This window comes from Chelmon rostratus, chromosome 8 (assembly GCF_017976325.1).
Source record: "Chelmon rostratus isolate fCheRos1 chromosome 8, fCheRos1.pri, whole genome shotgun sequence".
NCBI classification, from domain to species: Eukaryota; Metazoa; Chordata; class Actinopteri; order Chaetodontiformes; family Chaetodontidae; genus Chelmon; species Chelmon rostratus.
The window spans coordinates 5,249,318-5,275,149 of record NC_055665.1 but is presented as its reverse complement, the minus strand read 5'-3'; the positions used below and the strand labels follow the sequence as shown (position 1 = coordinate 5,275,149).

General features: G+C 45.9%; 1 protein-coding gene across 1 annotated transcript in view; it reads right to left on the bottom strand.

The window, feature by feature from the left end:
• Positions 1-25,832, bottom strand: part of LOC121610877 (raftlin-like) — a 104,380-nt gene that overhangs the window by 36,861 nt on the left and 41,687 nt on the right. Inside the window, exons 3-5 of the mRNA XM_041943189.1 lie at positions 24,298-24,475; positions 14,117-14,225; positions 2,882-3,350 (exon numbers count right to left, since the gene is read on the bottom strand). Coding sequence (XP_041799123.1) covers positions 2,882-3,350; positions 14,117-14,225; positions 24,298-24,475 — 756 coding nt within the window. The remainder of the gene's footprint in view (positions 1-2,881; positions 3,351-14,116; positions 14,226-24,297; positions 24,476-25,832) is intronic.

Sequence of the window (25,832 nt, the reverse complement as noted above, 5' to 3'; positions counted from 1 at the left end):
CCTCCTGCAAAATACATTCATTTACAGCTGAATTGCGTTGCAGGTCATGTTGTTCTGAATCCAGGAAAGGTGACATTGTTGTAGTGCACACAAGTAGCTGTGAAGAGGTACGGCTAGGTGTTCAACACACACAGCCCATGTGCTAAAACACTCTTTCAAGGTTAAGGAAAGATACTTTTTTTGCCTTAATATTGAAGAAGTCAACACGTCTCATCTTTGGCCTTAAGTCAGCCTTGACTTTATCACTATTTACCCACCACAAGCTCTCCCTTAAGTGCTTTGAGTTGCCTAAACATAAATGTAAATGTAGGAAAAGGGGTCATTCAAAATGACCCATCTAATTTCCCACAAAATGTTTTTGCTCATTCAAATCCGTTACATCTGAACATCATTTACGGGACACAGAGTTGTCTTATCCAGACACGGCTGCACAGCTGTCGCTACCATGTTACGCCTTCCATTTACTCTTCCACCAGAATCCCTTTCTTTCAAACCATTCAAGCATTTGAGTCTCCGAACTCATGGGCTCAGTTTCGATCCAGAGCTCCAGTCTCGGGGAGATCCTCTTTCGACCGTAAGCCACAGACTTTCGCCAGCTCCGCTGCCAACACTCGCACGCCGTTCACCTCAAGATCTGAGGATTAGCGGGGACAAGCCAGCAGTAGCCGAGACTCTCGGGCCTCCTCGGCAGACTGGGCATTAGTAGAGAGGGACATGGGAGCTTGGCAGGCTCCGCTACCACCCTGGCTGGCTGCTACACCGGCGCTGCTGGCGTTGTCACAGAGATTCAGGGGGATGAAGGTGGGGGTAGAGGGAGAAAGCTGTGAAGCTGAGCGAGGTAGAGGACGAGGCAGTGGGGGATTATCTCACTGCAAAATGCACTGTAGGGAGGCCCAGATGGACCAGTGGGCTGTGGTCTGCCGCGGTGCCAAGTGTGTGTTAGTGCACACATATGAAGACAAAGAAACACAAGCACAAAGTACCTGCGCACCAAAGAGTACATTCATTATGCAACATCGAGTATTAGGTGCTTTGAACCTTGTACACTGTACATACAAATATACACCAACACACACACGTTAACACTCCCACTGGGATGTGTGTCGAATGCACAGTTTGCACACTGCACTGACACGTATCACAAATAGGTTCTGTGAGAGGAGGAGAGACTGTCGGAGGGGGGTGAGAGTGGTGGGTGTCTCCATCTGTCAATTCGAAATGCTCGAATAAAGCCGAAACTATAAATGTCTGTGCTAATTTCAACACCGTTCCCACAAAAAAAAAGAGGGGCACCGTGAATCCGTAGAAGAGCTACGTTTACGCTTCACTTTCTGCGAAGACAGAAAACCGTGAAATGCGCAGTTTCCGAAAAAACCCGACAAAACTGTTGTGGCGAATTTCACACACGCCCCGCTTTGTTGGCTAAGTGTGAGTGTGAATTTGTATGCACCGCAGCTAAAGACGATTCCCTTTGTGTTACGGATAGAGAGGATTATATCCCAAGGCAGCACATTGTTGTGTAACATTGAGGCAATAGCAGGAAATGACACCTCCGCAGTTGCCAAGCGTTTCAAGAGGGATCTACGGCACCACGCTGTTCTTCAGTTAAACAGCCGAAAGGTATGGCTTCAAAAAACAGATACGCAGACAGATATTGGTTAACGATTAGACGCTGTCACTTTAAATCTATCTGCGATTGTGTGAGACAAGACGCTACAGTTTGCAGCGGGTGCCCCTCGGTGCAGGACTGAACCCCCGACTGCTTTAGCTGCTCTGGGACCAGCGGCCGACCGCGTTTTGACGAGGAAGCTCACAGCTGGGAACGTGCACAAACACGCGCCACGGAAAACAAATCATTTTGGAACATTTAACATTTTATCCGACGTCCACAAATGATGCAGAGAGCTGTTTCATCCGCGTTGGGCCTGTGGCGGTGCAGCAGTTGTGGCCTTTCACAGTTTGAAGTTTTGACCTTTAATTATCTTAATTATCATTCCTCATTAGGCCTTTCTGTGTAATGTGTGAAGAAAGCTGTGTGGCAGGTCCAGTGTCATTTGGACTTAAGAGGCTTGTCAAGTTTTAAAGCTTTGTAAAGTTTTGAAATTTTGACCTTTAATCATAAGGTTCCCACTGGGCCAATTAGTGTATTTCCCTTTAAATGATCTGCTCACACAAATAACAAAAAACATATTTTCTCACTCATCTCCAGTAATATGCAGCCTTGCAAATACTTCAGGTTTTATACACACATGTTGTAAAATTTCGCTCTCTATTTGGTGTGATTTCCTAAACCTTCCCTTTACTGTCAGGCCACACACAATATGCGTTTTCCCTCCCTCTAAGTTCGGTAAAAACTGGACCAGCTGTGTGTTTTGGAGTGAAATATTTAAAAAAAAATAGCTTGAGGTAATGAAATTTGATTTAAAAAATGCAAAAATATGTGTTTGGATGTTAAAAAGGTGGAAGAAAGTTTTAATTTTAAGATGTAATGGTGCTGAATTTGTTGAGGAAACAAGGAATAAAACTTTATATATTTGCTATTTGTTTTAAATGTGTATTCATATACATGTGTATGTGCTTGCACGTGTTCGTATTTTCATATGTGCCTCTGTTGGTGTTTTTCACCTTTTTTTAAAATCTATGTTCTATTCTGTGTCACTGCAGCACATAAAATATCTTCATGTCCATTACCCAGGAGAATCGTCCAATCAAAACACCTCCTCGCCTGCTGTTGTGGGCACTTTGTCCTCCCTCTTTCCCCCCCACATTCATTCATCTTCACACACAAGAGCTTTGGAAGTCCTGATTAACATATTATCTGCTTAACACATCTTTTTCCTTTTAGTTTGCATTTCTGATGACGACCACAGAGAGCACTCACCATCGCCCCTCCGCGGGCGGTACCTCGGCTTCTCCTTTGTGTCTCTGCCTCTGTCTTTGTTGTTATTGTGACACGGCGAGTCCTCCTCCGTCAGATCTCCCTCTGATATTGGAGAAGCCGCAGGCGAGACCTCGTCCAGGCTGCCCTCCACCCCGGTCCCTGAATGATTCCCAGTGTTCTCACTTTCATTCTTCTCCCCACTCGGCGCTCCTTCGGCGGCCCCACACGAGGCTTCCTCGTTCGCCTCTTTTTCCACCGCGTCGGCTTGAGCTCCCGGTTCTGCGTGGTTTCTGGGGCTCGAGGGGTTCGAGGGGCTGCAGCTGCCCAGGGAGCCGAGCACAGAGCTGGGGCTGGAGTGCAGAGAGAGGGAGGGGGTGTCTGGTTCTCTGATCCTGGTGCATGGGGCCCCATAGGGTTCCTGGACAAATCCCACAAACATCACCCCCTGGTCTGCAGCGTCCTGGATCTGCTGTTGAATGTATGAGCAAAAAAATCAGACGTTAGCATGAAAACAGATAAAACCACTGCTGCTACTGGACATCCACTGATTTTAATTTTGATCATTCGATAGAAAATTAATCAACTTCTATTTTATAATTGATTGTTTCATTGATTAAGCAAAAAATGCTTCCAGCTTCTCACTTTTTGCTGCTTCTCTTGCCAATATATGATAGCAAACAAGCGATTTGAAGATGTTAACCTGTGCTCTGAGACACTTTCACTATGTTTTCTATCATTTAAAGACTAAATGATTAACTGATTAATAAAGAACTTGATTGGCAGGATAATCAATGTAAAAATGATCATTAGCTGCAGCCTTCGACTTGATGCACATACTGGTGCAGAGCTTGGATGTGGCTCTGCTGCTGCTCTCATTATTTCTGGGTTCAGAGCATCAAAACAAATGCCAAAAATGTAAATTCAGGATGCAAAATAGGAGCGACCCACAACGCACAACTTCAGAAGGTATTTCCCGAGAGATCTCAAACCCAAACCAAACTTTCAGAATGACTTTGACATCGATTATCCTGGAATTGTTTTCCCCACTCTTCATTTTTCTAGCCCCTCTCTCTCTCTCTCTCTCTTTTCGTCCCATCCCTGCAGCTTCTCCAGCCACACCGCCGTTGATTGGATTGGAGCGGCCACAACCCCAGTCAGGCCCGGGCCGCATCCCAAATCAAGCGCTCCACTCTTTACGCCTGCCTTATTGTCGTCTGGTATTTTATGTCAATATTGGGATCCTGCCATGGAGCGAGATTAAAATGTTAACTGTCAGAGAATGTTAATGATGCCATTCTCCATTTCTGCCCCACCTCCACCAACCACCCTGCCCCCCACCCCCATAGCCGAGGTGGTGCCTGCCGCTATCTAGAGCCACAGTGAAGGAAGAGAATAAAAATCAAATCAAATTCGCAGGTTATTCACTATGAAATTAAATTGGAAAACAGTCACATTGTTTCCAGCCATATTGTTTAATATCAGTGAACGCTCTCTGGGTGCTTCCACATCATATTCCTCATACCAATATGTTGAAATGGAATTGCTGAGATAAAAGGGAGCAACTGTTGTATCTCATTTAATGGTAATGCAGGCAGCCGGAGAGACAGAGAGAGAGATGAATGGTTTTGACTGTCTAATGTTTGTGCAGTTGATAGCAAAATGCATTCGAATAGAGAGCTGCAATGATCAAATGTATTGTTAGCACCATTGTTATTATCATTAGCATTTTATCAAATACCTTGTTTGATAAAATAGAACAATTCAGATTAGATTTCTTCTTCCTGAGACATCTTGCTAACAGAGCGGCATCAGAACAAAGGCTGCAGATAAATAACAAATATACTGTAAGTGTGTATGAGTGACAAAATGGGATGAATCCAAATTTATGTCAAATGTAGTGACGATTCGTGTTTCGCTGATTAATCAGTCATCAGTTGCTCGTTCTTCTTCTTCTTCTTAAATGTGAGAATTTGCCACTTTCTCTGTTTGCATCATGGTGGATTGAATAGTAAAAGATATGTCAAATGTGTCGAAAATAAGATCTGCTTCTACGTCCTTGCTAGCGATGCTGCGTGGCTATACTTAAGAACAGCAGTGCTTTGGTCTAAATGCTAACATGCTCTTTATGACAATGCTAAAATGGTGCTTAGCGGTATAAGGTTTATCATGTGTGCATCTACACAAGCTAATTAGCAAAAAACACACAGCGTGGCTGAGGCCGATGGGAACGTCATGAGTTTTACGAACTGTTGGTCATAAATAAAATGAGATTTTGGTGCTGGATGAAAAGTAAAGGGGTCATCACATTCACCCTGAAGGTGTCAGGATTTGGCAGTGTCCCCCTGCCTCTTCCTCCACCTGAGTCTGTCTGAGCTGAGCTGGGCGTGGTCACCTGCCCCTCCTGTGCCACACCTGTGGCTCATCACTACTCAACCAGCTCAGTATAAAAACCCCAACTCTTCGCTTCACGCTTTGTCAGATTGTCACTCGTCCTCTGTGCTATTTTGTCTCGGCTCCTTTATGAAACTGGTTTGTGATTATTTTTCTTTTCCCTCCATGCTCTCAGCCAGTGTTTCGTAGAAAACCCTGAGCCGTGCACTGCCTGGATCTCCTCCCCAAAGTCAGCCAACTCTCTCTTCCTCACCTCACCGCTCCACCGCTGCTTACCATTCCTCCCAGCCAACCCAACTCAGCTCGCTTAAATTGCACTTTTCATACTGAGTGCATACAATACAATAAACTGTCTGCTTTTGCGCCGATATCTGCATGTCACTCTGCAAAAACTCCTTATGACAGAAGGGGACCTGGATATCTGTTTCAAGGCAATCTGTCCGTCAGTTGTCAAGACATTTCACTAATGTGTCAGCGTTAGGGCGGCTCCAGAGAATGTTTGTAAAATGTATATGCTGAGTGCAATAGCTGACCATTTAGTTAAGCATGTATGTACTTAAATGTTAAAATACTTAAATGTTAAAGTACACACACGCTTAACTAAATGGTCAGCTATTGCACTCAGTATATAGTATATTTAAGCTGCTGTTGGTACATTTCATTGGTATAGTTTATTGTTTAGTATATTTGTATTGTTTTAGTATATTTTCATTTCTGGTATATTTTTATTTAATATTTAATATTTTACTGCATGTTGGTTTATTTTATTCTAGTATCTTAATTTTATTTTATAATCTTTCCTATTGTCTCATTTCTAACATTGGGGTTGCAATGCAAATTTCATTGACATGTCATGCTCAATGACAATAAAGGCAATCTTGAATCTTGAGACTCAGGAGATCACTGAAGTGATGAGGATTAATCCTTTGGGGAACCTGATTGTCTGTAGAAACACCGTGACCAACACTGTAAACCTACATCCATGCTGCTACAGTGGTGACTGATGTATAAGACATGTAGAATATATCCATCTGATGAAATGATGCAGCCATGAAAAACAAAAAAAGTGTTGGGCTTGAGTTTTTCCTTCATAATTACCTTAAAGCTATAAAGCTAAAGGGAAACAAAAGGGGACATTAGAGCTACAAGCTGAACCCTGGGGCTAATTGAATAATTGAGTTGCAGCCCTTCAACAGTCAGGTCCCGTATATTCTGCTGGAAAATACTGCAACACACTTTGTGCTGCATCACTACAGAGTAAGTGGAGGACAAAAATTTGCATTCTCCTAAACTTCTTAAACTAAATGAGCAGACAAGTTGCTCTGGCTCAGAAGGAACCACCTCAGGTCAGGAAAATGAGGTTTCGAGGTCAAAAAGGAAACTTTGCATCACATCATTTCTCTTCATTAACCGAAATGATGCCGAGCGCAAACTTGATGAAAAATATTCTGGGAGCAGCTTCCCGTATTCTGCCACCAGAATATCAACAGCCTGCAGTGAAAAACCCATTTCAATTTTGACTTGAGACCACATTTCCTATTTCCCCCGTAAGTTATTAAAGTGGCACCAGGAGGAGGTGTCTGAAGGTCAAGATGAAAACCCCGGAGAGAGAGATTGAGGAAGGCAGAGGGAGCGAGAGAAGAGATGACGGGAGGAGAGGATAACGACAGAGATTGAGACAGCGAGGAAGAGAAAGGAAAGAAAATGAGAGAAAAAAGAAGAAGATAGAGGAAAAACACAAAGCAACAGAGAGTTAGAGAGAGGCTGAAGGGAATGGACTCACTCCTCCACCACTCATCCATGTCCACTTCTCTTTTAATAGATTTCTAGCATGGCCTCCTGCTCCTCCTCCTCCTCCTCCAGCAGTCCTGTAGCAGCTCAGTAGATTAAAATGATAACCAACAGTAATGAGGTCCTACAGGACTGCGGTTGCATGACTAATCGAAGGGCAAAACGTACAGAAAAGTTCAGGAGCGAGGCTTCAAAGGCCGACGTGTCGGTCGGTAATGTACAGATTAGGCGGAGGGGTTGAATCGTGATGACGCAGCATAACGAGCTCACAAGAGAGGAGGGCGTGCTCGTATATATCATCTGAAGTGCCGTTTCAAACAGGCTTTCTCCAGCAGCGCATTCGTAACAGTGACACACGCGACAGAGCCAATTCATTATCAGATCAGCGAATGTGGTTTCAGCTTTCTGGCTCCTGTGAGCTGCTTTCATCTCCTCAGCGGAAAATGCAGAAATGTTAAGCTATTTGGTTTGCTAATTAACTTTAGCCTTGAACCATTAAAGAAACACAGCGTACATACATCCAGGCGCCGGGAAGCAGTGCGTTTGAACAATAAGCCGTATTTTAAAATGCCAAATCACACAAATATCTAACTGTCTGTGAACCCAGAAGTAAATCCGATCATCCTGTGATGTCTGTGAGACAGATTTAGAAAACTGTGATGGATTTGAGGAGGAAGAGAGATTTGTGGATAAAAATAACAGCTAAATACAGAGAATGAATGTTAACATTTAATGTTTATAGCTCGGAAAATCCATTTGCTCAAGTGTAGTGAACTTTACACAGAGGGAAATATTGTACTTTTGTCTGCACTACATTTTAATGAAAGCTGCTCGTTACTTAAATAAAGATGGAAAATGTAAACTTTTAAACTGTGATGGATGACACACTGTAGATTATACTCCACCATATACTAAGTAGCTAAATGTAAAACATTAAAATGCCCTTTAACATAAATGCCAAATGACATACAATGAGTATTTTCCTATAATACTTTTTCTTGGATTAGAGCACTGCAAAGGTCCATAGTAAAGTAAGGATCCACCGATTCTTGACCCGGGACCTGAGTTGGGCCGGGTCCAAATTGCATTTGGTCTAATCAGGTGAGGAAGGTTCCTGTTGTATATCTGTCTGATTATAACTCAGAAGTGGCTCTGAACAGACAAATACAGCAGGAGAAGCACGTGTTGATGGGTAATAATTGCATGTACTTTTTGACCGCTGCTGGTGCTCTTTCTCTCTTTGTGGGTCACCACATTGTGGGTGGACCACACTGAGGATGGGGTTCAGTTATACGTGGATCTTTTTAGGACCAGGTCTGACTTTCTTTGAGCAGTGGTGGAAAGTAACTAAACTGTAAAACTACACTAAATCTCAATTTTATGCTATTTAACTGATCTGACAGCTAGAATTAGTTTACACATTAAGATTTTACAAACAAAGCACGATCAATTTATGAAAGTCTGCTCCAGATTAAACTATCCAACAGCACGTGAAGTAAATAAGATGAGCTCTACCTCCACCAGCTGTAACATTAAAATGCTGCTTACATGTTGAAACATCACTAATAATATTCCAATGATCCAGTTTCTCTGTGATGGAGCATTCTGCCCAAGATGCACATTCATTTTAATACTTTAAGCACATTTTGCTGTTTATTTTAATTTGCTGTTCGATCTTTCAGTGAGGTGTTTTTGACTGGTTCGGGTCCGTTTTTGCAACTTTTTCTAATTGGGCGAGATCTCAAATCTGAACACTTCTATCACCATTGATCCCAATAATCAAGAGCAGCAGCCTCTCACTTCCTGCAGCCCTGCCTGAATTTGACATGTAATTCATGATAAACTGCTGCTTGACAAAACTACTATCTATCAAAATGTCGACACTCTGTTAGTCACACTGTCTCAAATGGAAACCGTTCAGAAAATGTTGAGGTTGATAATAATCTACCACAAGCAAGTAGAAGCTTGTCAACACGGCTCATATTAGAGAAGTGCCAAGAAAAAGTTGTAAAGTTACCACTAATTCATACCTTGTAGCGCTCTTAGCGTTTACAGATATATGCATAATTCACCTTTGTACACTTGTGTTCAGTTCTGTGTTAATTCGTAGGTTTTAATGTTTCACTGCACATAATACGTGCGGTCACTTTAAGAGTTCTGGTTATGATATGTTCCGGTGATGTTTACACATGCGGCATTACTGTTCATGCGCAGCGCCATGTTTTAACGGTGTTGAAAAATGAATAAATGAGACTCACGCCTCCAAGTCGAAACGTGAGAAGTATCCTGCATTATCTTTACAAACAATGCCACTTCCACACTGGTGACCCCGAACGAAGTTTGTTTGCTGGACGTATCCAGATCGCCTAACCATGACGGCCAACGCTGTATCTCTCAAGCTCCCCGAATTCTGGGAATCCTCGGCTTCTGCATGGTTTGCTCAGACGGAAGCACAGTTTGCCTTGCGTGAGATTACCGCCGACGACACTAAATACTACTACGTGGTGTCTGCCCTCGGAAGTTCCACGGCATCGAGAGTGGTGAGCCTTCTTAAACGTCCTCCTACGACAACAAAGTATGAAACACTGAAGAGACTTCTGCTTAAAACTTTCGAACTGACGCGGAGAGAGCCAACCGGCTTTTCTCTCTTCAAGGGCTCGGCGACAGTAAGCCCTCCGAGTTAATGGACCGCATGCTCGACTTGCTGGGGGACAACAACCCGGATTTTCTGTTCATGCACCTTTTCCTGCGCCAACTGCCTACACACGTGAGAGCTGCTTTGGCCAACACTGCGACCACTGATTGCAGAGCACTGGCCGCGGAGGCTGATAAGTGTTTTCTGGCTTCTCAGCAGCCCTGTGCAGCAGCCCTCCTCCCTGCAGGGGGCGTCTCCGAGACAGGGGATGATCACCTACTCATCGCAGCAGCAGCTCCTCGTCGTCAGCAGCCTTCAGGTCAGCATTCTTCAGGTGTGTGTTTCTACCATGCGAAGTTTGGCCCCAAGGCTAAACGTTGCCGCTCTCCATGCAGCTACAGTGGAGTGGGAAACTTCAAGGCCGGCGCTCACTAGTGGCCGTGAGTGTCGGCCATACTGGCAGGCTGCTCTTCATCCGCGACTCCATCTCTGGCCGGCGTTTCCTCTGCGACACAGGGGCACAACGGAGCCTTCTGCCTGCTTCACAGGTGGACGTGGTGGCTGATACCCACGGCCCCCCCATGGAAGCCGCCAATGGCAGTCCCATCCGTACGTATGGCACGAGACACGTTGAACTGTGTTTTGGGGGGCAGCGTTTTGGCTGGGACTTTGTGACGGCCAAGGTGGCCGTACCACTCTTAGGGTCCGACTTTTTGTGTGCGTATGGACTGTTGGTGGACGTTAAAAATCACCGCTTGATCGACGCTGTCACTTTCTGCTCTTATGCATGCATGCCCACTGACTCTGACACAGTGCACTTTTCCAGTCTGCTCTCTAACACGAACGATTTCCAGCGGCTGCTCGCCGAGTTCCCAGCACTCACGCAACCCACCTTCTCCTCCACCACTGCCAAGCACGGCGTCGAGCACCACATAGCCACCGCTGGCCCGCCTGTGTACGCCCGCGCTCGGCGCCTCGAGCCAACGAAACTTGCAGCAGCAAAGGCGGAGTTCGAGGCCATGGAGCGCTTGGGGATTGTTCGACGCTCTAACAGTCCTTGGGCCTCACCCCTTCACCTCGCTGTCAAACCTGGGGGAGGCTGGCGCCCTTGCGGCGATTACCGGCGGCTCAACAACGCGACAACGCCTGACCGCTACCCAGTTCCGCACATCCAGGATTTTTCTGCACACTTGGCTGGTAAAGTGATTTTTTCAAAGGTGGACTTAATCAGAGGTTATCATCAGGTGCCCGTGCACCCCAGCGACATCCCAAAAACAGCTGTGATCACACCTTTTGGGTTGTTTGAGTACCTGCGCACACCTTTTGGGCTCAAGAATGCAGCTCAAACTTTCCAGCGGCTCATGGACTCTGTGCTACGGGACCTGCCTTTTGTTTTTGTGTACCTTGATGATGTCCTTGTGGCAAGCTCATCCCTGTCAGAGCACATGTCACACCTTCGCACACTTTTTGAGCGACTCACGGAGCACGGGCTCATAGTCAACCCAGCCAAGTGCGAGTTCGGCCTGTCCGCCATTGACTTTCTGGGACACAGAGTCACAAAGGACGGGATTGTCCCTCTCCCATCGAAGGTGGAAGCCATCACCACTTTTCCACGCCCAGTCACTGTCAAAGCCTTACAGGAGTTTCTTGGCATGGTTAATTTTTACCACCGTTTTCTGCCCAAAGCCGCCCAAACCATGCGACCCCTGTATGAAGCTTTAAAAGGCAGAAAACCTAAACGTGCAGTGGACTGGACAGCAGAGAGAGACAAGGCCTTCGCGGATGCTAAGGTGGCCCTGACTAAGGCCGCAATGTTGGCACATCCTGCCCCCTCCGCCCCAATTGCACTCACCACGGACGCCTCAGATTTTGCGGTGGGTGGGGTCTACGAGCAGTGGGTGGGTAACGCTTGGCAGCCTCTGGCCTTTTTCAGCAGGCAGTTGCGCCCCAGTGAACAGAAGTACAGCACTTTCGACAGAGAGCTACTTGGCGTGTACATGGCCATCAGACACTTTCGTTCTCTACTGGAAGGGCGCCGGTTCACCGTTTTTGTGGACCACAAGCCACTGAGTTTTGCCATGTCCAAAGTCACTCAGCCATGGTCGGGCAGGCAGCAGCGTCAGCTCACATACATTTCTGAGTTCACGACGGACATTGTACACATCTCAGGAAAGAACAACCATGTCGCGGACTGCCTCTCCCGTGCGCTTGCGGGGGCAGTCCACCTCGGCCTGGACTACAGCAGCATGGCAGCAGATCAGGCCACAGACCCGGACGTGCAGGCTTGCCTCTCATCCACAACTAGTCTACAACTGCAAGAGGTGGCGTTCGACGATGCTGGCACCACTCTGCTTTGCGACGTCTCCATGGGCTCACCAAGGCCTGTTGTGCCTGCAAAGTGGAGGCGGACTGTGTTTGACGCCGTCCACGGCCTCTCGCACCCAGGCACCAAAGCCTCGCAGCGGCTGGTGGCAGAAAAGTTTGTGTGGCATGGGCTTAAGAAAGACGTGAGGGACTGGGCGAGCACTTGTGTGGCATGCCAACGTGCTAAGGTACACCGTCACACAAAAGCTCCACTGGAGTGCTTCAAAGTGCCGGAGCGGCGGTTTGACCACGTCAACATTGACCTAGTCGGTCCACTACCACCCTCACAGGGCTACACTCACGTGTTGACGATGGTAGACAGGACCACACGGTGGGCAGAGGCCGTTCCACTGTCCTCCACAACGTCAGCAGACGTTGCACGTGTATTCATTGGCACCTGGGTGTCCCGTTTTGGCACCCCGTCAGACATTTCCTCAGACCGTGGTGCTCAGTTTACTTCCGAACTTTGGAACGCTGTCGCTGAAAACCTGGGAGTTAAACTACACCGTACTACAGCCTATCATCCCCAGAGCAATGGCCTCTGTGAGCGTTTCCACAGATCCATGAAAGCCTCCCTGCGGGCCAGTTTGAAGGACAGTTCGTGGGCAGACAGGCTCCCCTGGATCATGCTTGGCATCAGGACAGCGCCGAAGGAAGACCTGCAGACCTCCTCAGCAGAGCTGGTTTACGGCCAGCCATTGCGGGTCCCTGGGGATTTCATGCCTAGCGCCACAGCCCCTTGGTCAGCCACACACCAGCGGTCTAACCTATTAGACAATGCCAGGCTGTTTGCTCCACTCCCTACGTCCTGCCATGGTTCACCGAACACTCATGTCCCCAGTGGCCTACAGTCCACTGAATACGTTTTCATCCGTGTGGATGGTCACCGTGGGCCTCTCCGCCCACCTTATGAAGGCCCTTTCCGTGTCATAGAGACAGGGGACAAACACTTTGTGATAGACGTTGGGGGCAAACAGGAATGTGTGTCTGTGGACCGTCTTAAACCAGCTCACCTGGATCTAGCCAGGCCAGTTGAGTTGGCACAACCCCCAAAACGAGGCCGTCCCAGGGTTAGGCCTCCGCCGCCCGCCCCTGTTACGCCAACGCCTTCCTCCGGGGCTGCCCCACAGGCAGTTGCATTGCCTCCCATTCCATTACCTCCCATTCAGCGGAGCCGCTGTGGACGTTTGATTCGCCCGCCTAATCGTTAAATTGTTTCTCAGGTTTTGATTATCAATGACTTGTGTCTCAGGTTTTGATTGTACAGTGAATTCTGGGGGGACATGTGTAGCGCTCTTAGCGTTTACAGATATATGCATAATTCACCTTTGTACACTTGTGTTCAGTTCTGTGTTAATTCGTAGGTTTTAATGTTTCACTGCACATAATACGTGCGGTCACTTTAAGAGTTCTGGTTATGATATGTTCCGGTGATGTTTACACATGCGGCATTACTGTTCATGCGCAGCGCCATGTTTTAACGGTGTTGAAAAATGAATAAATGAGACTCACGCCTCCGAGTCGAAACGTGAGAAGTATCCTGCATTATCTTTACAAACAATGCCACTTCCACAACCTGACATCTCCTGAAATGCACACACTTCACCGCCATCCCTGTTTTCTTTATTTTTCTTGCTTTTTTTTTTTTAAAAGCCATCCTTTTGTCACTCCTCCAACATGGCGTACTTTATTGCCAACTGTGCTCCAAGCATTCTGTGACATGCTGCTGTTAAAAGCCTTCATCCTGACAGCAGCGAGCTTGCGAGCAGGTTTAGCCATGTGTTTGATTCACTAAAACACGCTCGTAAACATACAAACATTGTGTTCAGTGAACCTGCAGACGGGGTAACACGCCAAACAAAGTCATGTTTTGGTAGCAGGCTGAGTTTGTGCTCTGGTACTGGAAACATTTTTCACGTGCTCTGCTTTGGATCTCAGACTCGGTATATAAAAGCCAGCCTCCCTTCCTATCTCCTGCCCCCCCCCACATCCCTCCTTCCAGCTGGGCACAAACTGACAGAACCTCCAGCTTGGCATTTGTAAAGCAGCCCTACCTTCTTGACGTAGCCCTGGATGAGCTCTGGGGTGGGCACCTGCTCAGCAGACAGACACTCTTCCAGCTGCAGTTTGTACGCTGGGCAGACTGACTGGCTCCTTTCCGCCCTGCAGGCACCACAGTGGGGGGAGAGAGGACAATGAGTTTCAGCCTTTCAGCCGGCCAGCCTGCTGGACAAATGCTCACGATGCGCGAGGGTGCCCATGCATTCACACACACGTGCAAACACACATTCGCAAACAGCCTAAATTTCTAAAATGACCCTTGTAAAACATCCACAAACAGGGTGCTATTCACAGACCCAGGCATCAAATCTATAATACAGAAATAACCCCCTATCAACAAATTACACTGCATCAACAAGCTTTGTTAATGTTACTGTCGCCCTGTGGGAGGCAGGAGAAAAATACAATAAAACGCTTAAGTGAGACAAAGACCAACATGGATGAAAGAAAACACATGGGGAGCATAGGAAATTCAATGCAAATCTCTTCGTGCCCACCCGCCCCCTTCAGCCCTCTCTGCTGAGGCCATATCAGTATTTTGAGCGGGGAGAATCTATTTATATGGTGTTGTATTTTCCTCTTCTGTCCTCTGGAGGAAATCCCAGAGCTAGCCCTGAGGAGACTAATGCCCCAGCTTCCATCTCCCTGCTCCTCATCCTGTTGACAAGGGGAAGAAGCCCCGCACGCCCTTTTCCTCAGTGTGCTACAGAGTCAGCGTGCACATACAGTAGGTGTGTGTGTGTGTGTGTGTGTGTGTGTGCCCACCCTCTGAAATCTGTGGCTTTACACGGACACCTGATGTGTGGGAGGATAAAAGATGCATGCATGCGTGCTGCCGTGTGTATTAAAGGCAGTGCTTTCAGCTTCCCAGTTCATGCAAAGACTCTCTCTGACTGCGCATACATGTTACTGCCTCTTGTGTGTGTGTGTGTGTGCTTTATCACAGTGATTTTCCTGTCTTGCCCCCCCGCTGCCCCATTGGATGCAGACCGAGCAATTTAATGCATCAACTATGACTAAGAAGCAAAACAACAGTTTAAAGGAATATTTTGTGGGGAAATGTGCTTATTCTGGGTCTTGCAATTAGCCAAGAAACAGTTCAGAGCATAGAAATATTTCCAAACTTTGTGCTAAACTAAGACACGTTAATCTGCTGTTGGCTCCAGCTTCATATTTAAAATATATATATATGAAAGTTAAACTTCTCAACTTTAGCGCGGCAAGACAAAAACACAGTCAATTGAACTAACCTCCTCAGCTATTCCAGCTGTTTAGACAGGACACACTCTTAGTCCCTGCAGCAGGATGCTGGATGGTTCAAGATCCAGGAAGCTCGGTGGCCTCTTTCACCCTCCCTGCCCGGTAAACACCCAGTTTTCAAACTTTAAACCCCGCAGTTTGTCACAAATCTGCAGTCTCCAAACCCAAGCTGAGATAACTCGAGTAATTTCCTCGGACATTAGAAAGCTCTTTCCAGAGCCAGGGAAGACATTGTACAATTGTTTTCACAGGCTGTGCAGCACTACCTGTGACTCGTAAATTCACTTTGACATGCAACGTTTGAGGAACGGCCCTTTAAAGCTGCCCCTGGGAGCCTGAGCTGCCGCACTTTTTTATGCACAAAAGGCAAAAGCCTATTCTTTTATATTCACATGGAACCTGAGAATAAGATGAGCATCTTTATATCTCCTTGAAGTGTTTACTTGATGAGCCTCGCTTGTTTTTCTTTTGCTGCACGTCAAAATATGCCTATATTTTAGTTTACAAGTCATTTTAGTGTTTGAATAGATGTTGCTGGCCTCACTCTTCACAGGCTTGCAGGAGGGAAAGTTCTCTTGTGTTTCCCCCCACATGAATCACACAGTTTGAAAATCACTTTAAACTCTGGCCGAATTCTTTCTGCTAGACCTCACAGCGTAACCAGTGGGCACGAGCCCCCCACCGATTAATGTAGTCACCACACTTCTCCGCCGCTGTCACTGACACCCGTCGCTTCGCGCGTTTCGCTGTCGCAGCACACAGCAGAGCAGAAACTGGGCCAGCTGACTCGTTAAGAGCAAACTTCACACGCTCTGTGAAACATTCATCACGACGCGCCGAGAGACGGCTCTCGTTTTCTGCAGCGTCATAACATTCAAAGGCACGATGGCAGCAGCCTGGTGGTGCTGTCAAAAAAAGTGGATGTATCCCCCTGTTGGTTGTAACATAAACCACAACCAAGCCGTTTGGTTGCGCTCCAGGCACATCTTCAGGGACCAGAACAGACACATGCACACAGCCAGTGTGCTGTAGATAGTGCAGCTGAGTGCAAACCATTTACTGGCTTTCTTACATTACTTGCACTATAAACCTTATACAACATGTTTTATCGATACTGAAACAGAGAGGTCTGCACTCTCAAAAGGACGAAATGAAAAGCTGAATAGGGAGAGAAATTAAAACTCATGTGGATCAATGAGAATCTATAAGTGTAATAAAAATGATTCAGTCCTTCTGAGAGATCTTTTAGGATCAAAAGCTGCCATTTAAGCACTCGGATTTGATGTCATCTTGTTCGGTCAAATGCTGAGCACAGAGAAGGCGTCACCTCTTTTTCAACGGTGAATAAATCATTTAGGAATAAAACTGTGAATGGGAGCAGACTTCTGCATCAGAGAGTGAGAGAGGGGGGGTGAGAACAACAATTCAAACGTTGCACTCAGTCCTGCAGGGAGGCCTCGGGTTAAAAATAGCAGCTGCATCACCTGCAGTCCATCTTCTCTGTGTGAAACGGTGACTTTTCATTCAGCGTGCAGCACCGGCTGTCAACCTCTGAGGTCTCGTGCGGTTAGACGAGTGTCAAATGCCTGCCTGCCTACCTGGAGCTCCCTCCTGGGTTAATACACCTGCTGAACCCCCCTTCCCCGCCGCCCCCTGTCTGCCCACAGATGGGCCACATGCTTTGTTTCGCCATAGAACATCTTCGGTTGGATTAGTCGCTCCCGCCGGAGCTCAACGTTCACATGGTAACTAATTGCGTATTACCTGTTAATGTGCTGCTCTGGGATCTGTTGTAGCAGTGAAGTGGCTATATCGTTTGTGAATGTGTGGTTTCCAATTACGCCCTGCTCACTGAGGTATGAAAAGGGATTGTGTTGACATATTATTGTTTTTCAGTGGAAGTCAAACCATGAAAATAATGTCTCAAACCAGTTCACCTCCTTCCTCCTTTGTTTAAACTTCCAATAGATCTTGATTCGTTGAAGAATTTTACATAAAGTGGTCAGCTTCTCTCTGAATTATACAGTTGGCACCACTGTGGCGATGGATGGAATGGAGTTTCTATAGGTGGTGCTCTTTTATTTGTCTGCTCAGCAAAACTTACATACTTGAGTTTTGGAGTTCAGTCAGGCATAAGCCATAAAAATAAGGTTTCACCTGTTAGAATTGCAGAACAATAAACAAGCCAAGCTAATGGATCCGCGAGCCTGTAGCCTACTTTGCAAAGAGTGTTTTAAGTTAACATCAGCCTGCTAACATGCTCACAAAGAGAAGCCTAATGTGCTGATATTTAGCATGTTTAATGCTTAACATTCGCTATTAAGCTTCAAACACATGGTAGGCTGGTGAGAGTGTCATTACTTTTCCAGGCGTTTACAACCAGAGTGCTGCACAAAGTGACACTTTGATGTTATTATGGTGCAGAATGAAAAGTCAGGGGATACATCATGAGAGAATCATGAATGTCTGTACGAATGTTTGTGCCAGTCCCATCCAGCAGATATTATTCTATTTCTTTTACACTATTTCGCTGAATAAGTGAAAACTTGGACCTGCTGGTGGCCCCAGAGGGAAAGTCGGGGGATCACAGATGTCGTCTGAATCTATCCATCTATCTATTCTATAGGGGCTTTGAACATCTACACCAATTTCACAGCAATCCATGCAATCATTGCCAGGATATTTAACTAAAAAACAAAAAATGTCAGCCTCATGGCGCTACTAGTGGTAAAATCCGACATCCAGCGAGGCTAAAAGACAGCTAAGACGGCTTTAAAAGATAAATGTTCACATGTTTTGCCTTTCAAAGCTTTGTGAGACCAGAACAACTCGCAATGCATTTTCAATTTTCATACGAGGGCTTGACCTGAGACTTCAGCGCAGCTCTGCTGACGACCCATCCCCTCTTTTACTCGTCCATATAAAATGTTGCCGCCGCTAAAATCACAATCGCATCGCTTCTCGTCCACAGGACTGAATAAAGAAGTCAAATCAGGTTAAGGTTTAAATTGATCGTTGCCAGGGAGTAACAAAGTATACATTCAGAGAGGTGTTTTAAGCCTGCTGTCTCAGGAGTTGAGTTGCACTCACTGTACAGTCCATGATAAAAGCTCCCTTCATGTTACAGAAAGGAGGTCACGGCTGAATAAAACCATGATCACATCATAGTCAGTGAATATTTGTGAGAATGTGAATTCACTCCTGCTTCTTTTGCGTGTGGAATAGAGCCGTGCCAGACCTCTCACCCGCCCGTTCATGGCTACGACGACACCGTCTGAACCCATGTTTAGCGCTCTGTCACTGTGGCGCTTTAATAACATAACACGCCTCTCCTAATGCCACATTTTCACGCATTTGTGAGTAATTCCACCGGAGTGAATCCCCTCTAATGGTTTTTAGCCCGTACCTCTTCATTTTCCTCTTCCTCCATCTCCCTCTCCACCCGTCTCCCACCTCTCAACCCGTCTCTCTCTTTCAATCCCTCGCTTTCTCTGCCTGAGCACATGAGAGCTCCTTGCAATTACCCAATAATGATGAATATATCCCATCAGACATTGCCTGCTGAACTGTAACCCTATTCCATCGCAATCAAATTGAACACTGGGAAATTTGACAGTTGACATTTAAAATTTTCAAATGGTGCAATCCATTCTGTCTGCATCGCAGCTTCGTGTCGCACTGGCCGATGCCGATGACAGATTGCCGTCTAAGGTTTCTAAAGTCATAACCCCCTTTAATAGATCAGTCAGGTGACGGTGCCTTAACATTTACAGATGACATGCCGCTGCATGTACACAACCTCTGTGTAGTTCCTGGCTGTGCGAGGATTCCTGCAGCGTCACCCCCGCCATGTACAGTGCCTTGTTGGCTGAGCCATTCACACTGAGGCCGATACAGTGGAGGCTTGACTGTGACTGTGTCCACAGACACACTGCGCATGCTAAATACCGACGCTTATACAGCTGCTGTCAGCCCTTTTACCTTGACTTTCGCTTTGTTTTCAGCGCGATGGCAAAAAAGCTGTATGTTTTGGAGCGACAGATGAATGGCTGCTCGCTGTCATGCTTTCAATCCCATTCACTGTAACCCCCCCCCAAACCCCCTCCCGGTCTCCTTCTTCTTCTTCTTTTGATTTCTGACAGCGAAAGGGAACTGGAGAGGAGATGCTCTGCTCTTTGGTTTCTCTTATTTCTCTTGCTTCATTTTCCCCCGGTGGAGATTTGGATTCCCCTGGGCTGGTGCTGATGCGAGCAGCTGTCTCCACGGTGACAGACGCTGGAGATAAAGCCCGGGCCCTGCTTTCGGCCGGGGCCATCAAAGGATGGTCGACTCCTCTGCTCTTTTCACTCAATCTCTCCCTCTTTTTTTTTTTATCCCATTCAGCCTCCTTCTGTCTTCCTTTCTCTACTTCCTCACACTCCAACAGTGATTCTCTTCTCTTCCTCTCTTCCCCCTCATGGTGTCTTTTTCTCCAGAGCAAGGCAAGCATGTCTTTTTTTTTTATCTAAGAGATGCAGTCCATTCAGCAGTAGCCTTTTCATACAGAATCAATATTTCTGTTTTGCAGGGCTGAGGAGTGTTTGGACTGTTGTGTGAATGTCTGGCCATGCTGAATGTGAACCTGAGGTGTTCTACACAACAGCATGGGAGGTGATTACTAATGGACACAATCTGGAGGAAGGGAGACTAGATAAGGTGCCATGCATTCCAACTATATGACCTTCTAAAAGGTGGCTGACTGCCTTGTTTTCACCCCACAACAGGTGCGTTACAGTCACCTCTCTGCATTTACAAAATGGGTGTTATTTCAGCTATCCAGGCTTCTAAAAGTTTTCTGCACAGACAGTGGTTTGTGACTGGCAGTTCTATGGCCTCATCAGTACAAAAGATGAACTGACTATCTGGTTCTTTGATAAAAAGTCAAAGGTACGAGTCTGTGTTTATGACACCGTAATGAGAGGAGTCAATTTTGGATCAATTCAGGAACGGTTGCATTGTGTTTCTTCTTTCTGTGATAACGAAGAACACTTCTGAATCTGCCACCGCTCTGATTTGCACATCTGACTGGCTTCTATTCAATACAAATGGTGGGACTGTGGTATTAAACACTATGTGCTATGACAACCTCATAAAAAGCACAATTTTTGATAAATTTGGCAACATCAACCTTTGGCGCTGTTACACTCTGGAGACTTTTGTGTTTTCATGGTGAGGAATATAGAGGATATCAATAAAAGGAAATTTTCAAATGAGAGTGAGAGAGAGAGAAAATACTCTGTTACTCTGTACATAAAAAGCTTGAGTGGAAAGAAAAAATAGCCAAAATATTGCTGAGTCCGTTGTTATGCTGGAGTCGTTTGGAGTAAACCTTGACGTTGTTGGTGCTTTGTCTCCTGTAGACAAAACATTAATGCACTGCCACTTACAGTTAAGTGCTTCCACTCCGAAAAGGGAAAAAAAGAGTGGGGGTGCACTTTTCTGCAACTTTCTGGTTCGACTCTAGTCTGTGGACCTTTCTGCATATCACCCTATGTATCTATTGCCATAGCAACTGAAGAAAACATGCCTGATTAATTATGTAATCTTGTCACGTCTTCTTGCATACATGACGGCAGCTGATGGAAACACACATTAACTTGCATATTATTTTGCTGATGCTGCAGAAAGAAAGTGAAGAAAAATGACGAGCTCGCGTAGCTGCGCAGAGTAATGACTGCATGACACGACTAGAATGTCACAAAACTCCTTCCAACAGTCAGCGCTGGCGTTTAACCATGCCAGGAGTCGTCCCCTAACCTGATCCAGGTGATCAAGTTGCCTAAACTTTGCCAGACTTTAACCATAGAGGTAACAGATCATAGAACAGTGAGGCATTTTTGTAATGGCCAAATAAAAAAGGTTATTTTTGGAAGTAGAAGCCTTTTTTTGTGTGTGGTTTAAGCGTGATGACTTGACGTGACTAAGGAGTGACACTCTTTTAACATTTCCTTTTTTTAATTAAAATGAATGCAATCCTGATGAACTAAAATGCCTCAGATAAAACACAGCTGGATGTGAAGAGTACGACTGCACAAATATTTCATCTCGGTCTGAGGCGTCTTCCCGCAGCTGTCGGGTGATTGACAGCAAGCAAGACAACGCGACACCTTGCACCGCACAACTCTGGCGAAATTACAGTGAATAATGATAAAACAGAAAGTTTGACAAACCCAAATTAAGTTGTCATGTTTGCTGTGATGAATTATCTCACGCTGTGGAGGTTGTTTCTCGCACTGTATGACAAGAAAAAGCTGCGGTTTCTTCTGAAGGGAGCAAAACAAACCCTGATATCTCCAACAAACACAGCGTGGACGAGGGAACGGAAGCAGGCGTGTTAGACAGCTGGCATTAACTTGAAAACAGCTTTTCCTCAGGACACAATTTTTGCACGCTCTCAGTGCACCTCAGAATTTAAATTATCATCAGCATATATTTGCACAAACCAATTAATTGCTTCCCTTCTAATTTATAACTTTTCGACTGCATTGCTCTTTTTTGGTTTGTTTTTGCATTTTCTTGCATTATAGTCTTCCGTATTGAATCCTTAGATTTTCTCTCACAACTTCACGCTCTCCCATTGGGATCAACAAAGTTTCATCTTATTTTATCTTATCTTAAATTCATTGTTTCACCAAATTCCCACCAGTCCTCCTCCTTCTCCCATCTGAATCACATCCCCGATGCTTTATTCATTAATGTTTCCGAAAACAACAACAACAACAAAATCCTTCCACAGTGAGTCTCTCTTTAGTGTTAATTTTATGTCTTTTATGTTGTTTTTGTTACATGATCAGTCTGTGGCTGCAGCAGAACTGTCAGGCCACAGCGGCTCTGATTATTACACTCCTTACTCTTGCTTGCTTGTAATATCGGGTATTGGTTTTCTGCAGTTATTGTGCTGTCGCTGTGGGTGAGAGCTTTAGCTAAATGACTGAGATGTCAATGTAGATTAGTAGCAGTGGTGTTGTGTTTATGCTCAGCAGTGACGAAATTGCAGAAGTGGTTCGTCTGCGTTCGCAAATGTGTTTTAAGACGCAAGGAATCTGTGGGGGATTCTGCTCAGCAGCAGCAGAGAGTAAGATTTATCCTGTGCAATGTCACACAGACACACACACACACACACACACACACACACACACACACAAACACACACACAGCTACATACCATGTGCACAAGAAAGTGAGAGGTTCAAGTGCAGCATCTCTAACCTCTTCAGACAGAAGCAGAGACACTCTCATGCACATACACTCATGTGCAGCAGACACACACGTCCATGCCCTGCAGCCAGGGAACCACGCTTTGGTAAACAGGTCTGGATGCTCCCTGGTCTGCAGAGCCAGACAGAGCAGCCACTGGGGCTTCAGCTGCTGGCCCCCGCCTGTCTGCATGTCACTGCTGCCCGGGTGAAAAAACAAAGCTTCTCCTCATAGCTTCAATCTTTTTGATTGTCATGTTTTCACTTGGACCGACTTTACCTTATGTGGTCGTGAATAAGAAGATCAAGTTTCAGGACCCCTGAGCTGTCAGACCCATTCAAAACTGAGGTTGAATTTTCCCAAAAACTACAGAAGGTTTCCTGCTAACGTCTGGAGAAAGTGAGGGATTCAGACCAGACAAACAGCAACCTCCACCCTCCCAACGTCCATCACTCTCCCTACATGCCCTTCAGCCACCCTTGGAGCTGCTCCCTGGCGTCCTTCCCTGACCGAAACACACGCCCACCCCCACAGTTCCCAGGACAGGGGGGCTTGGGCACAGGGCTGGAGGGCAGATGTAGGGGGCGGCGGTGACTTTGGGCCGTGCAGCCGGTTTTGGCCGGCGCATTGAAAGGGCTGGAGATAGAAGATTGAGATTATTGCTGACTCAAGTCCAAATACAGCTGCCCACATGACAGCTTGTGGAGCTACAAGCAGATGTTGTGATGCTCTGCTGTGGACGCTGAAGCACCGCTGAAAGGTTGTACAACTGATATGAAATGCAACACAAGCCTCCACGGTTTTCCTTCTGTTAGTTGGTAGCCATTGTGGAAATCTCTCTCTGCACGTGTCCACATTAGTAACATTAAAAAAGATCATTTCTGAAACATAGAAAGCAGCTGTAAACATGCACGATCATTATTCAAACCCCAATGTCACTTAGCAGCTAGCCAGCATACCACTTTTCCACCATTCAACACATGAAGATAAAGCAAAACCTGATTCCCATCAAGTGTTATTCTGCATAATGACACCAATTAAGGTTCATTACTAATCAACATATTTTCTTAAGTGACCATAATGGCTTCAGTGTTTTGTGATAACGAAGGTCTAAGGGCCCTCAGCGATGGTTTCCTCAGGCCAGCCCCTGGCCTTTGCTTAGTAAAATACATTTTTTTAATGAGTCTCCCGCCTCAAATGACAGTGAGCCTTATTCCTGCAAAAAGACACTTTTTGTCATCATGTGGACTCGCATGGGTCAGTGTGATCTTGCAGAAGGGAACACAACATTGTTTGGGTGCATGGGTCCTAAATATGAGAGTTCAAACTGATCTTCTCCTTTCATAAACCTTTAGTGCGTTTCTGTAGCAGACAACAACAATTAGCCTAAAGTGCCAGTACCCACAATTACACTGTGCACGACCTTAATCTTCCTTGAGCAGACAACATAATGGAAATGCCTTAGTAATAATGCCTTTGCATATGTTATTTTACTGGAAAACAAACATGTATTAAGGCCATTGCTGCTAACCTCTTACTACTAAAGTCAGTCTGCAGAAACTGTAAGTGGATGTTAGAGTTTCCATTAGCTTTGGCTGGATGGGAACTAATGCTTTGACCTTTTCCTTCCTTTATTAATGTATTATGCTTTCAATAATCACTCTCCTGTGGCTCTTACCCGTCATTGAGTCGGACCAGTATGGCCCGGTAGAGCTGGTGCTGAGGGCTGTTGGACTCTGGACCGCAGGGGTGGATGAAGGGGTGAACGGCCGCCAGAACGAAGCCCTGCTGGTAAAGCTCCTGCAGCTGATCTGGCAGCTCCCGCACCGACGAGAGACGCAGCGTGGACGTCCCACCTGAGAGACCAGGGAAAGAACGCATGAGACAAAGCAATCTGGAATGACTGGAAAAGTCATCTTTCAGTTAATTTTTCAGGCACATTTTTCGTGCTATGAGCTAAAACACGTCTGTTGATTCTAAACAAATCACTGCTGGGTCTCCAGAGATATTCACTGTCATGACGTCACTTCTTTTCTTCCCCTTTAGCAGCAACCTCTCTCTGACACCTGCCTTTTCACGGACCCTTCCACACCTTATCGTTCTCCACCTGTCCACCAGTTGCCAATCACCTGCTCCTGCTCCCATCTGCACACCTGACCCTCACTGCCTCACTGACCCACACCTGTCTCTGGTTCCCTGAAATGGCACCAACATATACAATATATATATATATATACAAGCCACTCTCCTGCCTTATTCTTGCTGAACGTAAGCCTTTTTTCCCACCTCCACTGAAGGCCCTTTAATTCCGTTTGCAGTGTCTGAGTTGCGTTTTCTTCCCTGTTTGGCCTGAAATGTGACATTAACAGTGTATAAAAAATGTTAATGAGAATGTTTTAGCACAGATTTTTGGTTCCAGGCTTCATGCAGCTCAGCGGATAGAGCAGAAATATCCACAGCATTCAGTTTCAGGTGACTCAAAAACAAACTGATGAAAGGAAACCACATGAGAAATACTTTCCACTGCAGTTCTTTGCATCTGGGCTATTTCTGTCGCGCTATGCATACGACAGAAATGTAAATCAATTTTCACAGCAGTTAGCCTCTTTTTGATTTCTTCCATTTAATTAATGTTCGAGGTCTTTATTATTGCAGCAGGCTCCAGTAAAGCTAGACCTGCCTGACTTCACACATTCTTTAATGATAATACCCAACAGCACCACAGAGATGAAGAGGCACCAAACTGGTAGACAAGAAGGAAAATTGCTTTCCGAAGAAACAAAAAAAAAGAAGAAAAAACCACCCACAACATGTGAAGATTTGCAATTCAGATACCAACACTGATTTTAGAGTCATTCCCAGTTTGTTTTGGCAATTAGCATCACGCTTTTCGCTCCATCCCCTCAATCTGAGAGTTAATAAGAGTGGATCAAAATCCAATCAGAGCTGATTGCTTAGGCTCTGTATCACAGCAGCTCTCTGTATTCTGACACTTACTTTGATTCCCTCTCAGCTTAACTTAACTGTCCAAGGAGAGCGGACAGGACCCTGACATTAATGAGCTGCAATCAGCGAGTGGCCGGCTGTTTGAATAAGGAAAGTTGCTTTGCAAAGGTCCTCCTCAGCAGTATTATCTCAACACTGCCACCCCACCCCCTACAAGCACACCTCCGCCCCCTCAACCCGCCACCAACCTCCCAGAAGGGATGAAAA